The sequence below is a fragment of the Natator depressus genome, chromosome 5 (assembly GCF_965152275.1).
Source record: "Natator depressus isolate rNatDep1 chromosome 5, rNatDep2.hap1, whole genome shotgun sequence".
Classification (NCBI taxonomy): Eukaryota; Metazoa; Chordata; order Testudines; family Cheloniidae; genus Natator; species Natator depressus.
Window position 1 is genome coordinate 132,841,257 of NC_134238.1, and position 18,577 is coordinate 132,859,833.

The 18,577-nt window shown below is 47.7% G+C and overlaps 1 protein-coding gene across 1 annotated transcript in view; it reads right to left on the bottom strand.

The window, feature by feature from the left end:
* The window catches only part of SMU1 (SMU1 DNA replication regulator and spliceosomal factor), a 28,683-nt gene extending 28,280 nt beyond the window's left edge, over positions 1-403 (bottom strand). The window contains exon 1 of the mRNA XM_074953704.1: positions 260-403. Coding sequence (XP_074809805.1) covers positions 260-285 — 26 coding nt within the window. The 5' untranslated portion in view covers positions 286-403. The remainder of the gene's footprint in view (positions 1-259) is intronic.
* Positions 404-18,577: the final 18,174 nt, after the last annotated feature.

Below are 18,577 nucleotides of genomic sequence, written 5' to 3' on the forward strand. Positions count from 1 at the left end.
CCCAACCCGATACCTCCCAGGAACGGGACCAGAACCACACCCCCTACCCGGGAAAGGGGCTGAGGTCACCCCCCCACCTCGGGAACACCCGGGAACGGGGCCGGGGCCGGGGCCGGGGCCGGGGCCGGGGCCAGAGCCACCCCTCCCCCCAACCCAGGAACTGCCGGGGCCACCCCCCACCTCGGGAACCCCCGGGAACGGGGCCGGGGCCACCCCCCAACCCAATGCCCCCGGGCTCACGCCCCCGCCCCGCGCTTACTCCGAGGACTCGATTTCTATCGACATCTTGGACCGCCCACGATCCCCTCAGCTCCCACCAGACAGAACAACAAGCGCCACTTCCGGCCACGCGCATACCCACTTCCGTGGGTGGGCCAGGACCGACTCACTCACTGCTCAGCACGCATGCGCAAAACAAAGGTCGGGGGCAGAGCGGCAAAGCGCGTTCCCCCTCGCTCTATGAGCAGCGCGCATGCGCAAAAGACAGACGCAGTCAGCGCCGTGAAATGTGCGCCCGGCCGGCGGTCTCCTCATTGCGCATGTGCACATTGAGGGAGTCAACCAATCACGGCCGGCGAGGGGAAATTCAACCCCTCCCCCACCAAACCCCGCAACCCGCAACTGTTAAACGTTTAAAGCTGCTGCAAAGAGAAAAAGAAGCCCAACGGACACCCTCACGTGACCAACGGACTCCCTCACGTGACCGGCGGAGCGCGCTGTGAGCCGCCAGGCAAAGGGGCGTGGCAAGCGAGGGGCGGGGCTCCGCCGGGGAGGAAACTGGGCTGGCGGGGGGCTCCGCGCCGCCGGCCTCCTGCCGGGCCTCGGCCCCTGGGGGCCCGGCCCCTGCCCCCCGGCCCGGCCCGCCCCGCCCCGCCCCGCCCCGGAGAGCCGGGGGCTGACCCCTCCCTGCCACGCTGCCCCGGGCCGCCCGCTCCGCGGGTGCAGGCGGTGACTCCCGGGCCGAGCAGCAGCGAGCAGGCCCGGGGCCTGGCCAGGCCGGCCGAGGGAGAGCGCCCGGAGTTGAACCCGCCCGCGGAGGAGAGACCAGGGCGCCCGCGCTGGGGCCCGGCAAGCCTTGCGCCTCTCGTGGCGGTGGGTTACCGGGGGAGCCCGGGCGCTCGCGGGCCTCGCCAGCGGGGACACCTCCGCCGCTAGGGCGCGCGGGGCTGGGTCAGTGGGCTCCAACTGGCAAGTGGAGCCAAGCCCTTGGAGACTGACAGGTGTATTGGGGCATAAGCTTTCGAGGGCTAAACCCACTTCATCAGATGCATGGAGTGGAAAATACAGTAGGCAGGTATAAATATGACAGTACATGAAAAGATGGGAGTTGCCTTACCAAGTGGGGGGGGGGTCAGTGCTAACGAGGCCAATTCAATCAAGGTGAACGTCATCCATTCCCAACAGTTGACAAGAAGGGGTGAGTATCAACAGAGGGAAAATTACTTTTTGTAGTGACCCAGCCACTCCCAGTCTTTATTCAGGCCTAATTTGATGGTGTCCAGTTTGCAAATTAATTCCAGTTCTGCAGTTTCTCATTGAAGTCAACCCCTGCAACAGACCCCATTGCCAACTCTGTCCGCATATCTATTCAAGGGACACCATCATAAGACCTAACCACATCAGCCACACACATCTATCAATGTGATCTATGTCATCATGTGCCAGCAATGCCCCTCTGCCATGTACATTGGCCAAACCAGACAGTCTATGCAAAAGAATAAATGGACACAAATCAGATATCAAGAATTATAACATTCAAAAACAAGTAGGAGAACATTTCAATCTCCCTGGATACTCAATAACAGACTTAAGTGGCAATTCTTCAACAAAAAAACTTCAAAAAACAGACTCTAATGAGAAACTGCAGAACTGGAATTAATTTGCAAACTGGACACCATCAAATTAGGCCTGAATAAAGACTGGGAGTGGATGGGTCACTACAAAAACTAATTTCTCCCTGCTAATACTCACACCTTCTTGTCAACTGTTTGAAATGGGCTACCATGATTACTTTGGCCTCATTAGCACTACAAAAATGATTTCCCCTCCTTGTCAACTGTTGAAAAAAGCCCACTTCCACCTTAATTGAATTGGCTCCTTAGCACTGACGACCCCCCCCCCCCCCACGTGGTAAGGCAACTCCCATCTTTTCATGTGCTGTGTATTTATACCTGCCTCTGCATTTTCACTCCATGCATCTGATTAAGTGGGTTTTAAGCCACAAAAGCTTATGCCCAAATAAATTTGTTAATCTCTAAGGTGCCATAAGGACTCCTTGTTGTCTTTGCTGATACAGACTGCTGTGGCTACCACTGATGGAAGTTGATGGATTTCCACTTCATACGGCTAAATGCAGTGCCTTGTATGGTGACAGGTTTCAGAGTGGTAGCCATGTTAGTCTGTATCAGCAGAAAGAACGAGGAGTACTTGTGGCACCGTAGACACTACTGCATTTAGCCGTATGAAGTGGAAATCCATCAACTTCATGAAAAAACTTGTACAGATACAGACAGACATCATCTTCCTTTCCAAATGCAAAACATCATACCAAAAGGACTGAAGGTAAAAAATCCATTACAATTTTCTCCTGCTGATAATAACCCACCTTAATCGATTTGTCTTGTTAGAGCTGGTATGGCAACCCCCATTTTTTTCACGTTCTCTGTGTGTATATATATATCTTCCTACTCTATTTTCCACTACATGCATCTGATGAAGTGGGCTTTAGCCCACGAAAGCTTATGCTCAAATAAATTTGTTAGTCTCTAAGGTGCCACAAGTCCTCCTTGTTCTTACTACAGAGTTAGATCGACGTAAGGCAGCTTACGTTGACCTAACTCTGTAGTGTAGACCAGGGCATAGACAAAGCAAAGTGGGGATTTGAGGGAAAAATTACCTGAGACCAATTGGAGCAAATGGCATATTTTGTTCTGACCTCACTGTGTTTGCTGGAACATAGAGATAGACAATAGAGAACATACAGTAAGCTCCAAAGACCAAGATGTCTTCAAAACTGTGCTGCCTTCAGCCCTACCCCAGAATGTGAAGTGCCTGGTTTTGAACGATGACCATGCTAGACAGCAGCTCCAAGGATCACTGGACAGGGTTTTTCTTTTCAGGTAACTATAAAACAGGACCATTGCTCTTTCTCTTCATCCCATCCGAGTGTAGAACAGTTTCTGGAAGAGCAGTCTATTGTCTGCAATATTTAGTGGTATTAGCTGTACTGGCCACCAGATGTCACTGATAAACAAGAGCTTTCATCAGTATCATTCTGGTTTTGCAGAATTTGTATAAGCCATTCACTTCCCTTTGGCCCTGTGAAATGCTGTGATCCTGATCCAAGGAGAGGTACTTCCTGGTGGGTTCATTACTATATTTGACCAGCTGATAAACCTGATCAAAAAGCCAGGTATCCCTCACTGACAGAATAAATCATAGACTGCGCCTACTGGACTTTTGAAATCCAGGGAGTTAGGCACTTACTGAGATTTTGAAAATTGCACTAAGGATTAGATCTGCCAAAGGGACTTAAGCTCAGTGTTGCAGGATGTAACATTTAGGTTCCCTGCCAGCCAGTGGAATCCAGAGCCCTGAATTAGTTGCCCAGGCTCCCTACACAATGCATGGGGAATGTTAGTGCCTAAGAGTGGGATTCACAAAAGCCTGTGTCATGGCTGGGGTGTGGATGGTCAGGCCTAGTGGTTGGAGCAGGATTCAGCTGCCAGGAGCCAGAGTCAAGGGTCAGAGCTGGAATCAGGAACCAGGAGTCAAGCTGAGGGTCAGCTGTATTCATCACAAATGTTGGAGATTATACCTTAATATTAAAACGTTTTTTATTTTAGGAAACTCTGTGATACAGCCTTCAATCACGTGTCCTTGAATGGTGAGACTACTGAAAGGCTCTGGCTCTCATACTCAGCATCGACTGACTGTGTCTTCTGTTTTGTGTGCAAATTGTTTTCTCCAAACAGCACATCTGCACTAGCCAAGAGAGGATTTGATTCACGGGATCACATTGGCAGACTTGGTGACCCTGAAAGTTATTCTGAGCACTGACAAGCTCTCACAGCTTATATAATGCATTTATTGAAGACTCAAACCCTTGATAAACATACAAGAGATAGACATATTAAAGAAAGAAATTACTGGACAGAAGCATTGAAGCGAGTCTTATCAGCAATAACATTTCTGAGAACATGAGCTCTGGCACTGAGACGGGCTAATGAAAGCTTTGGCAGTCTTAATAATGGCAACTTCATTGGCTGCTTAGAGTTGGTAGCAGAATATGACCCTTACCTGGCCCTCCACAACAAGTATGGGAATGCTGGTCATGGCACAACATCATATCTATCATCAACAATCTGTGAAGAGTTCATCAAACTCGTGGCTGACAATGTAAAGCAGGACATTGTGGATGAGGTAAAATTGGCTAATTATTTTTCCTTCAGCATTGATTCCACACCAGATATTAGCCATACTGATCAGCTGACATTTACTGTGTGCTACATGCTGAATAACTGCACACCTATGGAACGCTTCTTGAATTTTGTTCCAGTTACATGGCATACAGGTCTTCATTGGTTTAATGTTATCATTGAAACCTTAAGTGACGAACTAAATATCCATCTAAAACAGGGGTCTCAAACATGCAGCCCACAGAGTTCTTTGCTGCGGCGCGCCAAGCTCCCTGACCCCCCCCCCCCCGAGTTACTTCCTGTAGCCGCCAAACTCCCCCCACCCCCTCTGAAGTTATTCCCTGTGGCCGCTACCCTCCCCTCATCCCCTGCTCCCCACTCCCCAGAGCGCCACTCCCCACTCCTTTGCCTACCTCCAGGCACTTCCCACCACCAAATAGCTGTTTGGCGGCACTTAGCGCTTTCTAGGAGGGAGGGGGAGGAGTGGGAAGCCACGTACTCGGGAGGAGGGGGAGAAGGGGCAGGGCAGGGGCAAGGATTTGGGGAAGGGGTTGGAATAGGGGCAGGGAAGGGGTGGGAAGAGGCAGGGCAGGGGTGGGGCCTCATGGAAGGGGTGGAGGAGGGGCTTTAACAGAAGTAATTCTAAAACTAAGTGCGTGTTTTGTCCTTTGAGAGAGGTTCATTGCTGAGTGTATATATTTTATTAAAACCGCTCGGAAATGACTTCATCGAAAAAAAACCACTCATGGAAGAAAAGAGAGTTTTCTAAGACAAATGGGAGAATGTATATTTTTTCACAGAGGTAAAAGATAAACCTCAATGCCTTATTTATCAGTAAATGATTGCTGTTCCCAAGGAGTATAACGCGTGTCGGCACTACGACACGTGATGCATTCACCAGAAAATCTGAGAGGAAAAAGTTCGGCAACTTAAAGCAGCATTTGCCAAGCAAAGAAATTTCTTTTCGGAGATTAACAAGTCTAGCGAAGATTCAGTAAGAGCAGGTTTTGTGATAAGCGAAATGATAGCTAAATCATCGCGACCTTTTATAGAAGGCCTATTCGTAAAAGAATGTCTTGTGAAGGCCAGCGAAATTTTATGTCCTGATAGGAAGAAAGTTTTTGAAGGCATAAGCTTGTCTGCCAGTACAGTTGCCAGCAGGATAACGGATTTAGCAGATAATGTGCAAAAACAATTGATTCAAATGGCAAAAGACTTTGAAGCATTTTCAGTTGCTCTTGATGAGAGTACAGATGTATCAGATACCGCACAGTGTGCAGTGTTCATTAGGGGTGTGGACTGCAATTTGAATATAACTGAAGAATTGCTAGACTTAATGCCACTGAAGGGTACCACAGCGGGACGTGACATATTTCAAGGACTGGAAGAGTGCATTGAAAAAGCTGCGCTGCCATGGAACAAACTCGTATCTTGGGCTACGGACGGTGGCCATCAGCGTGCTCTGAAAACGTTGGCGTGGTTGGATGATTGAAGACCAAACGGAACAGCCTCAATAGACCAGGCATTAGCTTCACCAGCATACATTGCATTTTGCACCAAAAAGCCCTGTGTAGTAAAAGTCTACAAATGAAGGAAGTTATGGATGTAGTTGTTAAAACCGTTATTTGTATACGTGCACGAGGGCTGAATCACAGGTCACTTCTTGTCTAGCAAGTATGGACAGCGAATATGGGGAACTTCTGTATCACACTCAAGTTAGATGGCTGAGTCGTGGAAATGTTTTGAAGCGTTTTTTTGCACTTAGAGAGGAGATTGATTCCTTCATGAAAATGAAAAACAAGGAGGTTCCACAGCTTGCTGATTCCACTTTTATCTGCAACCTTGCTTTTCTAACAGATGTAACTGATCACCTGAATGCGTTGAACTTGAAGCTTCAGAGTAGAAAACAGGTGATAACACAGATGTATGACAGTGTTAAGTCATTCAAAGTCAAGCTTACTTTTTAAGGGAAACAGCTGACTGCTGGCAATTTGGTCCATTTCTCAACTCTGAATTCCTTAGGAAAAGGAATTTGAACCCAAATCCTTGAAAGAATATGCAGATATCATTTCTAACTTACACAAACAGTTTGATGTGTGGTTTAAAGATTTCAAGGCACTTGAACCACATTTTCAACTTTTTTCCACACCATTTGCTGTGGAAATTGACAGTGTTGCGGAGGAAATGCAGATGGACTTAGTGGAGCTTCAGTGTGATACCATTTTGAAGCAGAAGTATACAGATGTTGGAATTCCAGAATTCTACAGGTTTCTTTCACAAGAAAGATTTCCCACGTTATTCTCTGCTTCCGCAAAGATAATGGCAATGTTTGGAAGTACATAGACATTTGAACAGTTTTTCTCTTCCATGAAGATTAACAAATCTGTGTTATGGTCAAGGGTCACTGATGTACATTTGAAAGCAACACTGAGATTGGTTTGTCTCAGGACATCAAATCTAATATTGATGCTCTGGTTGATGCAAAACGCTGCCAGCTAAGTGGCCAAAAATGAAATGACTGTCAAAATTAGCACTGACTTTTCGCATTACAGTTTTTAAAAAGCTAATAAATTGACTTTTAATAGCATACTATATTACTCTTCATTTTTTTCATTTTTGACTATACTTTTGCATCATTGTATGAAAAGGTTTCAGTGGTGCAGCCCTTGAGCTAATGTACTAGTCCTCATGTGGCCCTTGTGGTGATTTGAGTTTGAGATCCCTGATCTAAGGAGTGCTGCTCTGGCCCATGCTATGTGTTTGTACCGCACCTCTGTGCAGGGGCAGCACAAGGCTTTGGCACTTCATAAATTCCACTTATGCTGTAATTTCAGGGTTCACATGGGACTTAAAAGGTGCGTGTAGCAGGGTGGTCACCCGCTCCGGCCCTGAAGGGGTTAAAACAGCCCTGGGAAAGGGCTGCCCTGGGGAGCCAATACAGGAGGCTGATTGGGGAGGCAGACACAGCTGGGGCTACACCCCAATCAGGCCGCAGCTGGCCCTATAAAAGGGCTGCAAGCTAGGAGCTCAGGCAGACTCTCCCTCGAGCTTCAGAGAGAGAAGGACCCAGCTGCTTGGGAGCTGAAGGTGCAGGCAACAGAGCAGGGCTGGGGAAAGACGAGAGAAGCTGGGGAGCTCCTTCCTGGCAACTCCCCAGGCTGCAGGCCCTGTGCAAGGCTAAACCAGGTACTGGGATTGCAGAGGCTGCAGCCCAGGGGTTAGGCAAACGCAGCAGGTCCAAACCCCGCCCTTTGCCAATGATGAATGGCTCGTACACTGCAGTCTGCCCCAGTGAGCAGGGGCTAGATCGTGACTTGCAGTAGCCATAGACTAAGGTTAGGTGGGGATAGAGGGTTGGGGGTTCTCTGGGAAGGGGAAACCCAGACTGTGGGGGCACTGCCAGGGGGCAGCACCCCAAGGTACAGAGGCACCGGGGTCCAGGAGGGACACGGGAGCCAGAAGCAAGCGGGACACTAGCCTACAGAGGGCGTTCTGGAGGCTGGAAGAGCTAATTCCCAGGATGACCAGCAGGAGGCGCAGTGCTGGTGAGTCTCGCCTCGCTACAGTGTGTAAATTTTGACCCTGATTCTCCATTGCCTGGCACCGTGTGCAGACATTCACACCCGTGCACAGGAGGGTGAAAGGCTACCGCTCTCATTTTGAAGAGTAAATAACACACAAGATGCAAGGAAGGGGAGAACCAGGCTCTTGGCCCAGGGTGGATTCCCTCCACACCCTCATATTCCGTATGCACTCCAGCAGGGAGCATTCTGCTTAAAGGGCTAGCAATTTAATAGAGAGCCCTGTTCGTGTCACAGCCTTTGTCTCTCCTGCTAGACAGACAGATCCAGAGTGAGAGACAAGCCAAATGGGTAGCAAGAAAATGAAATATTTCTTAAAGAACACAGCGGCCTATTGCTGGTCCGCAGGGCAGGAGCTGTATGAAGAGAGAAATCCTGCTGTCTCACTGATGCCCCAGCACTCTGAAGTTAATGCACATACTGTCAGCGTTTGAGAACCCAGCCACGTGGATGCTTTTCTTGCCAAGCTGCCCATAAAAATACAGGCTCCAGTATGTAAAACCAAACTATAAACTTATCAAATCATTATACAACCTAGCAGGGCTGTTCTGTCAAACAATTTATTTTGCTAAAACATCATCAGTCCCGTTAACATGTTATTGTATTGCACTTTTATGGCTGAATGGTAAGATCACTTCTGGGCAATGACTGCATTATTCCTGGGAAATCTCTTCTCTAAGGGCATCAGACAGCACAGTTCTAGCTGAGAAAGCATGCAATCCAGCGTGCCAAGAGCCTCCCCTCGCTCTTTTGCTAACATACTTCAGAAAGCACTGGATAAAGCTGGCGTGGTCTGATTGAAAATACTTTACTCTTCAGTCCTGTAGCAGTTACATTGCTTTATTTTATATTTATATTCTAGAATCTATTATGTCAAAGTGTAGCAAGCCCTTGGTTTATAGACTCTGTGAAGGAATCACTTGTACAGAAATGCAGCCACTTCTTGGGTTGGTGGAATACAGGGGCTGTTTAACAGCTCACAGCAATACTACACAACAGCTTAGGAAATTAAATGAAAAATAATATTGTATCGAAATAAATCTGGTTGGGAATGTCCCAAATCAGAATCTGTCCAGAGAACACATCTACTTTTACAGACCAACCCCCTCCCTCCCCCCACAGCAGTGCAACGTGCTCCAGCCCTGGCCCCGTGCCAGGTCAGAGGGAAAACTGCCACCACTGAATCACTAACATCACTTCCAGCAACACAATATTTTTTTCTTGGCAGTCTCACATCTAAGGACTTGCCACACCCAGCTTTGCATAGCTTGATAAAGCAAACAATAGCACAGTTTACGGTTATAAAGCTGCAGATATGACGTAGGCTATAAAATTACATTACACGCAATAATCCCTAGTTAAAGATAAGTGATTATTCTTATAAGTGGGCTCTATTCTTATAAATGGGCAGACAGTGACAAAGTGCCTTAAATGATTATGTTCTCTGGTCTGTGATGCATAGCGATATTTCAACACCTAATTTATAATTACACATTAAACTTCAAATCTTTATGTAATTTTTATAAGATTTACAGTTTTTTTAAAGCTACATGAAAAGAATGTTAACAAGATTGCAAAATCAAGCCCTCAAAAGTTAGGAAATGCCAGTTTTATAGTTGCCTATGCACTGTTAATTCTCCCCACCCACCCCACCTCCCATGTGCATTGGCATTATGTTAGTCTACTCTGTACTTACATGATCACATGCTATTTCACACAGGTTTCAGAGTAACAGCCGTGTTAGTCTGTATTCGTAAAAAGAAAAGGAGTACTTGTGGCACCTTAGAGACTAACCAGTTTATTTGAGCATGAGCTTTCGTGAGCTACAGCTCACTTCATCGGATGCATAGCATATCGTGGAAACTGCAGAAGACATTATATACACACAGAGACCATGAAACAAAACTTCCTCCCACCCCACTGTCCTGCTGCTAACAGCTTATCTAAAGTGATCATCAAGGAAGGCCATTTCCAGCACAAATCCAGGTTTTCTCACCCTTCCCCCCCCCCCCACAGACACACATACAAACTCACTCTCCTGCTGGTAATAGCCCATCCCTCTTTGAAACCTCTCTTTATAATGCGCATGATAATCAAGGTGGGTCATTTCCAGCACTAATCCAGGTTTTCTCACCACCACCACCCCCACACACACACACCCCCCTCCAAAAACCACACACACAAACTCACTCTCCTGCTGGCAATAGCTCATCTTACAATGTGCACAGCAATAATCCAAGTTTAACCAGAACGTCTTGGGGGGGGGGTTTGTAGGAAAAAAACAAGGGGAGATAGGCTACCTTGCATAATGACTTAGCCACTCCCAGTCTCTATTCAAGCCCAAATTAATAGTATCCAATTTGCAAATGAATTCCAATTCAGCAGTTTCTCGCTGGAGTCTGGATTTGAAGTTTTTTTGCTTTAAGATAGCGACCCTCATGTCTGTGATTGCGTGACCAGAGAGATTGAAGTGTTCTCCGACTGGTTTATGAATGTTATAATTCTTAACATCTGATTTGTGTCCATTTATTCTTTTACGTAAACCAGTCGGAGAACACTTCAATCTCTCTGGTCACGCAATCACAGACATGAGGGTCGCTATCTTAAAGCAAAAAAACTTCAAATCCAGACTCCAGCGAGAAACTGCTGAATTGGAATTCATTTGCAAATTGGATACTATTAATTTGGGCTTGAATAGAGACTGGGAGTGGCTAAGTCATTATGCAAGGTAGCCTATCTCCCCTTGTTTTTTTCCTACAAACCCCCCCCCAAGACGTTCTGGTTAAACTTGGATTATTGCTGTGCACATTGTAAGATGAGCTATTGCCAGCAGGAGAGTGAGTTTGTGTGTGTGGTTTTTGGAGGGGGGTGTGTGGGGGGGGGGTGGTGAGAAAACCTGGATTAGTGCTGGAAATGACCCACCTTGATTATCATGCGCATTATAAAGAGAGGTTTCAAAGAGGGATGGGCTATTACCAGCAGGAGAGTGAGTTTGTATGTGTGTCTGTGGGGGGGGGGGGGGAAGGGTGAGAAAACCTGGATTTGTGCTGGAAATGGCCTTCCTTGATGATCACTTTAGATAAGCTGTTAGCAGCAAGGACAGTGGGGTGGGAGGAAGTTTTGTTTCATGGTCTCTGTGTGTATATAATGTCTTCTGCAGTTTCCACGATATGCTATGCATCCGATGAAGTGAGCTGTAGCTCACGAAAGCTCATGCTCAAATAAACTGGTTAGTCTCTAAGGTGCCACAAGTACTCCTTTTCTTTTTTCTTTTTATTTCACACAGGACGCTGCCTCATTCAGTGCACAAAAATAGTCTGTCTAGGTGCCAAATTGTTTCTGACTTTATAGGTTTAAACCAACCAGCATAGCTGGGTTCAAAAAAGAACTGGATACGTTCATGGAGGACAGGTCTATCAGTGGCTATTAGCCAGGATGGGCAGGGATGCAACCTCTGACTGCCAGGAGCTGGGATTGGATGACAGGTGATGGATCGTTTGATAAATTACTGTTCTCTTCATTCCCTCTGAAGCATCTGGCACCGGTCACAGTTGGAAGACAGGATACTGGGCTGGATGGACCATTGAGAGAGAGAAGGCTGTATACTTGGCATGCCACAAAATATACTAAATACTTAGGCCTGGTCTATGTGACAAAGTTAAGTCAACATAAGTCACCTTGCATCAACCTATTTGTGCATGTATCTATGCCCAAATTTGTCTGCAGCCTACATAAGCATCCATTGCAGTAACACAGTAAAATCACCTTCCAGAGCCAGGGTCAACCTACTGATGTTGATCCAGTGCAAGTGTAAACACTACGTGATCTGTTTTAGAGTAGCAGCCGTGTTAGTTTGTATCCGCAAACAGAAAAGGAGGACTTGTGGCACCTTAGAGACTAACAAATGTATTTGAGCATACGCTTTCGTGAGCTACAGCTCACTTCATGCAGCCAATGAAGTGAGCTGTAGCTCACGAAAGCTTATGCTCAAATAAATTTGTTAGTCTCTAAGATGCCACAAGTACTCCTTTTCTTTTTATGTGATCTATGTCACCCTCCAGTCCTCTAGCAGCTGTCCCACTATGCCCCATTATCTGTGACAGTGACCACTGTGCTCACAACTGTAAACTCCACTGCCCAGGGTTCATGGAGACCAGAAACTTTCCTCCTTTTATTAAAACCTCCCATGTACTTTTGAAATACCTTTTCCTGATTGCTTTCCTAGGCAAACACACCTAGTAGCTTGCCCTTGTTGTGTGCAGCTGCAAAAGTGACCCTGCCAGCTCCAAGCACTAGATGTGTTCCTGTGTGAAATAGACAGGACATATTGGATCTCCTGCACCTGTGAGGTGAAGAGGCTGAGGAAACAGCTAAAGATCAGCCATAGAAATGTAGACATCTACAAAAAGATTGCACGGGGGTGCAGGCAAAGGGATATGACAGGGACCAGCAGCAGTGCTGCTTGGAAGTGAAGGAGCTGGGGTAGGCATGCCAGGGAGGCCAACAACTGATCTGGTGCTGAGCCAGAGACCTGCCACTTTCACAATGATCTGCATGCCGTACTTGGGGGAGATTCCAGCAGCACCCTGCAGCCACTATGCATCCCTTGGAGAAGTCCAAGACAAAGACCCCTGCCATGAACAGTGAGAAAGTGGAGGAAGAGGAAGAGGGGGAAACATGGCTGGGGAGGAGGGGGAATCCAGCCAGGTCATGAGCTAGGATCTGTTTGAGACTCCACTGCAGTCTAGCCAGTCCTGTCACCAAGCATGGACAAGCCTGAGGAAGGAGAAGGGACCTTGAGTAAACAGGGACATGCATTTTTCCATACAAATGATTCAATTTTTAAATGTAAAGATGGCACCCTGCCCACCCCAAAATTAACAAGAACAGATATCGACTTTTCAATGCTTAACCGAGGCAGAGTTGGTATCTGCTGTTTGACTCTCCCATCCAGCTCCATTCAGCCTGTTGACTTCTTGCTCCTCTTCCTCACTGCTAGGCCAACCGGCCCAACACCCCGTGGCCAGTGAGCGTCCTCTCAGTTAATGGAGCCAAGCAATACCCTTTCTCATTACAGTGCTGGGACGTTAGGCCAGTCTCTGCTTACAATTACAATCTAGGGGAGGTCTCTTACAGTGCTGGCCTTCCGCTTGCTCATCCAACCTCTGTCTCTGCTGTTGGATAGACCCATGTCTCTCCATGTACACCTGAAACATGCACTGGCAAATGCTGGTCTATTCTCGCCATCAGACAGCTACTCTCCTGGACTAGCCTCTGCCTGCACCCACAGTCACTCAGTCTTCTCATTTCCTGTCCAGCCACTCTAGCAGCTACCTAGGAGTCTGGAGCATGCCCCCTACCAAGGCAACTCCCCAAGCCACAGATTTGACTGTCAAAGCCGTCCAAATAGCTGCACGCCATGAGCGGTTGACCATACCAGAAACATACAACTGGATTCTTCTGACCAATTCCCAGGTGCCTTTCTCAGATACCCAGTAACAAGTAAGGTGCCGTTACCTCCTCCAGTATCTTAGGTACAGAATTTGTCTAAGAAGTTCTCTCTTGCCATCCTAGAGCCGGGGTTCTCTGTCACTTTGCTTCCCTTGGATTAGTCCCCTTGACCTAATCCCTCATTAGGGTGGTTCAGCTTCATCAGCTTCCATACAAGCCTCTGCCTTCACCATGGCCTCATCAGTAGAAATTGTCTGAAATCTTCAGACCCAACTTTGGGCTCCAGCAGGCAAGACCCTTAGGAATTGTTCCCAGCCTACAAGATCCAGCACCCTGCTCTAATGAGTTTGTGTCAAGGTGCAATGTTCGTGTTGCCAGGTCTCGCAAACATTGTGCTGCCACTCTAGGGGAAAGGCTCTCTCCTAAACTGGTGGTGGTATGCTTCTGTGGTCAGGCCCAGTCTCTCCAGAATGGCCTCTTTTACAATTGTGTATGACCTTGCCTGCTGGTCGGACAAAGCTTGGTAGCTTCCTGAGCTTCTCCCAAGAGGAATGGGGCTACACGAGCTGTTGAAAACATGTGCAAAAACACCTGGGCCAAATGTTGCCAGAACTGGCACTGGTTTGGCAGAATGCTCTTCTCCTAAAACTGCCCAGGTCCCTTGGCTCCACTTTTCTAGGTATTGCAGGAAAGGAATTGTTGAGTCTCTTGCTGTTGTTGTTGCCTTTGTAGAAGATGCAACAAAAGAGCAAACATCTGTTCTTGCTGGGCTACCAGCATGTGGACTAAGTCGTCCATCTTCCCCCCGCCGCACCCAAAAAGGAGTTGATCTGGCCCTCTGCCCCTCACCCTTAAAGGAGTTGATCTCTCCCTCCTTCCTCGGGGGGGTGTATGTCTCCAAATACCACTTCTGTTACCACCAGAAAGCATTTACCCTCTCTTCCAGGGTGCCCCCTCGTGTGTGGATGTGGTGTTGCAGGGTGTCTTCATCAGTGGTGTCCCTACTTGGTTCTCCAACCAGGTCACATAAAAGTCTAACCCCTTCCAGGGTAGCACAAACAAGTCCAGATAAATGTACAAACAAATCTTCAGACTAATAGCCCTTCTGCTGCCTCAGGCTTCAGTGAAGTTTCCTTGTGGTTCTAACCTAACCTGGTGCAATGGTGTTCTTCCTCCGCTGTCACCTGTCTGGTTAAACCCTATCTCAGGGCTTCCCTCCATCAGAGACAATCATCGCCTCTGTAGTCTCTCCCGAACTGAGCTCTCTCCGTTTACTTATGAGGCAGAGTTCCCCATCCTCTAGCCAGGTGGCAATGAGTTGATTACCACCCCCTAGGTGTGGAGCATGACTAACTGTGGTTCTTTCCCTTGCCTTGCAGGTGATGGAAGTTAAGCCCCATCACTGGCAGCTTTTCCCCCTTTGCCTCACAAATATTATGCAGGACACAGCAGGCAGCTGTAACTATTGGGATATTTTTCTCACTGAGGTCCAATTTTGTGAGTGAACACCACCAGCGTCCCTTCAATATACCAGAACCACATTCAATTGTCATTCTGCACCTGCTGAGCTTGCAGTTGAAGGTCTCCTTGGTACTGTTGAGGTGGCCAGTGTAGGGCTTCATGAACCAGGCGTAGACTGGGTCCCCCAGAATCACTATAGGCATTTCAATATTGTCAGTGATAATCCACCAGTTGAGACAGAATATCCCTGCTTTCAGCTTCCTGAACAGTCCTGTGTTCTTAACAAAGTGAGTGTCATGCATTGCCTCTGACCAGCCCACATAGATACCAGTGAAGTGTCCCCAGTGACCCACTAGCACTTGCATAACCATAGAAAACTAGCCCTTCTCTGTTGATGTACTCTGTGGCAAGGTGGGATGGGGCCAAAATAGGGATATGCATGCTATTGCTCCACCACAGATCAGGAACCCCAATGCTGCAACTCCATCCACTATGTCCTGCACATTGCCAAAAATCATAGTCCTGAGTAGCAAGAGATTATTAATGGCCTTGCATACTTGCATCACATAGTGGATTTCCTACTGACCAATAGCAATCCAGCATTGCAAGCTTCTAGGGTGCAATCAACATTCATTTCTCTGCTGTCAATTCAGCTCTCATTCTGGTGTCCCTGAGCTGGAGGGCTGTGGGGATCTCGACACACTGATCCAGCTATGTGGCTGTTAGGATCTGAAAGTTCTGCAGCAACTGCTCATCATCCCAAACCTGCATTACAACGTGATCCTGCCAGGCAGTTCTCTTTTCTCCAGCCCAGAAGTGACACCCCACCATTTGCAGCTGCTCCATGAACACCTACAACAATCCCGACTTGTTTTTTGCTATATCCTTCAGCAAACTGTTCTTGAAGAAATTCCCCATTGCCACAGTACTCCCTGTGAGTCTGCACATACAGGAGGATTGTACGTCCTGCATTTGCAATGCTCATGAGCATAGTGCAGATCTCTGAGGGTTTCATGCTTCTGTCAGAGATGGGGTCACCAAAAAGTGCTGTGCAAGTTTGTGAGATTTTGTGTAAAAAGTGTGAAAATTATGGCTTTAAGAGATGAAGAATGTTGCATACTGGGAACTTGACCCCTCGCTCTCAGATATCCCTGGGTGAGTCATTTCTATCCCACAACACATTGCAAAAATTCCCCAGATGGCATTACACCAGATGACAGTGCATGGCACACTGGGATACCAATGGTGCACTGCACTTTGCATCAACACAAGCACTCCTGGTGAGTATGCACAGCATTGATCCAAGCAGCTAAGTGATATATACCCAAGTGATGTACAAACACTGGCGGCTCTGTGCCAGTGTAACTTGTGACGACAGGTGTGGGGGGGCACATGGGGTCACGTGCCCCCCAGATTTCTGCCAGCGTTTGCTGGCCGGGTCCCTTCCCTGTGCTGCAGCTCCTGGAGCTGGGGACATGCAAGCTGCGGCCGAAGAGAGAGACAGCAGCAAACAGCTGGGAGCTACAGGGAGGGGCCACTGAGGTTAAGAGCTTGGGGCGTGCCAGGGAGGGTCGTGACTCAAGCTGTTTCGGGGGATGAACATTTAAGTTGTGCTGCCCAATATCAGCTGCAGTGTAGACATAACCTTTGGTTTTTGATAATGCTTCTCACCTTCAAAGCATTTGATAAAGTCAGGCAACCCTCAGCTAGTTTGCAGATGACACTAAACTGGGAGGAGAGGTAGATACGCCGGAGGGTAGGGATAGGATACAGAGGGAGCTAGACAAATTAGAGGATTGTGCCAAAAGAAATCTGATGGGGTTCAACGAGGACAAGTGCAGAGTCCTGCACTTAGGATGGAAGACTCCCATGCACCGCTGCAGACTAGGGACCGAATGGCTCGGCAGCAGTTCTGCAGAAAAGGAACTAGGGGTTACAGTGGACAAGAAGCTGGATATGAGTCAACAGTGTGCCCTTGTTGCCAAGAAGGCTAACCGCATATAGGGCTGTAGAAGTAGGAGCATTTCCAGCAGATCAAGGGACGTGATCGTTCCCCTCTATTCGGCATTGGTGAGGCCTCATCTGGAGTACTGTGTCCAGTTTTGGGCCCCACACTACAAGAAGGATGTGAAAAAATTGGAAAGCGTCCAGCGGAGGGCAACAAAAATGATGATGGGACTGGAACACATGACTTCTGAGGAGAGGCTGAGGGAACTGGGATTGTTTAGTCTGCGGAAGAGAAGAATGAGGGGGGATTTGATAGCTGCTTTCGACTACCTGAAAGGGGCTTCCAAAGAGGATGGATCTAGGCTGTTCTCAGTGGTAGCAGATGACAGAACAAGGAGTAATGGTCTCAAGTTGCAGCGGGGGAGGTTTAGGTTGGATATTAGGAAAAACTTTTTCACTAGGAGGGTGGTGAAGCGCTGGAATGGGTTACCTAGGGAGGTGGTGGAATCTCCTTCCTTAGAGGTTTTCAAGGTCAGGCTTGACAAAGCCCTGGCTGGGATGATTTAGTTGGGGCTTGGTCCTGCTTTGAGCAGGGGGTTGGACTAGATGGCCTCCTGAGGTCCTTTCCATCCCTGAGATTCTATGATTCTAATCATCCCCTTTCTACAGAGGAGAAAACAGAAGCCCAAGAGGCAAAGTGACTCGCTTGGTTATGCAGTGGATTATTGGTATAGCCAAGAATGGAATTCACATTTCCTGGCAACCATACCAGCACCTCTCCCCACCTCAGGCTTACAATGCCTTGTCCTGCTGAGGCTCTAGTTTGGAATCCATAGTCAATTCCAAACTGTGCAATTTGCACCTCTTGGTTAGATTCAGAGGTAACAGACCATACCTTGGAGCTCATGCAACTAAAGAACACTGGGTACTGTGCAGTTTGCAAATGTTTGCAGTTCACAGAGGATCTGGGGATGAAGAATTGTTTGCTGAAGAAATGTGTGACTAAATCAGAATAATGAGGATTTTGCAATCTGCTTGTATACAATCTGCAAATAGGAGAAGAGGGGAAGTTTGTCTCATGACTTACTGACTAGGATTGGCCTGCCTCCCAAGGCCTGCGAGAGTGAGGGATCATTTTCCAGGATAGGTTGTAGATCCTTGATGATGCACTAGAGAGGTTTTAGCTGGGGGCTGTATCTGATGGCCAGTGGTGTTCTGTTATTTTTCTTGTTGGGCCTCTCCTGTAGTAGGTGATTTCTGGGTACCCGTCTCACTCTGTCAATATGTTTCCTCACTTCCTCAGGTGGGTACTGTAGTTTTAAGAATGCTTGATAAAGATCTTATAGGTGTTTGTCTCTGTCTGAGGGACTGGAGCAAATGCGGTTGTATCTTACGGCTTGGTTGTATCTTAGGGTTTGGATCGTGTGATGTGTCCTGGATGGAAGCTGGAGGCATGTAGGTAAGTATAGTGGTCAGTAGTTTTCCGGTATAGGGTGGTGTTTACATAACCATCACTTATTAGCACTGTAGTGTCCAGGAAGTGGATCTCTTGTGTGGACTGGTCCAGGCTGAGGTTGATGGTGGGGTGGAAATTGTTGAAATCCATGTGGAATTCTTCAAGGGCCTCCTTCCCATGGGTCCATATGATGAAGATGCCATCAATGTAGTGCAAGTAGAGTAGGGGCGCTAGGGGATGAGAGATGAAGAAGCGTTGCTCTA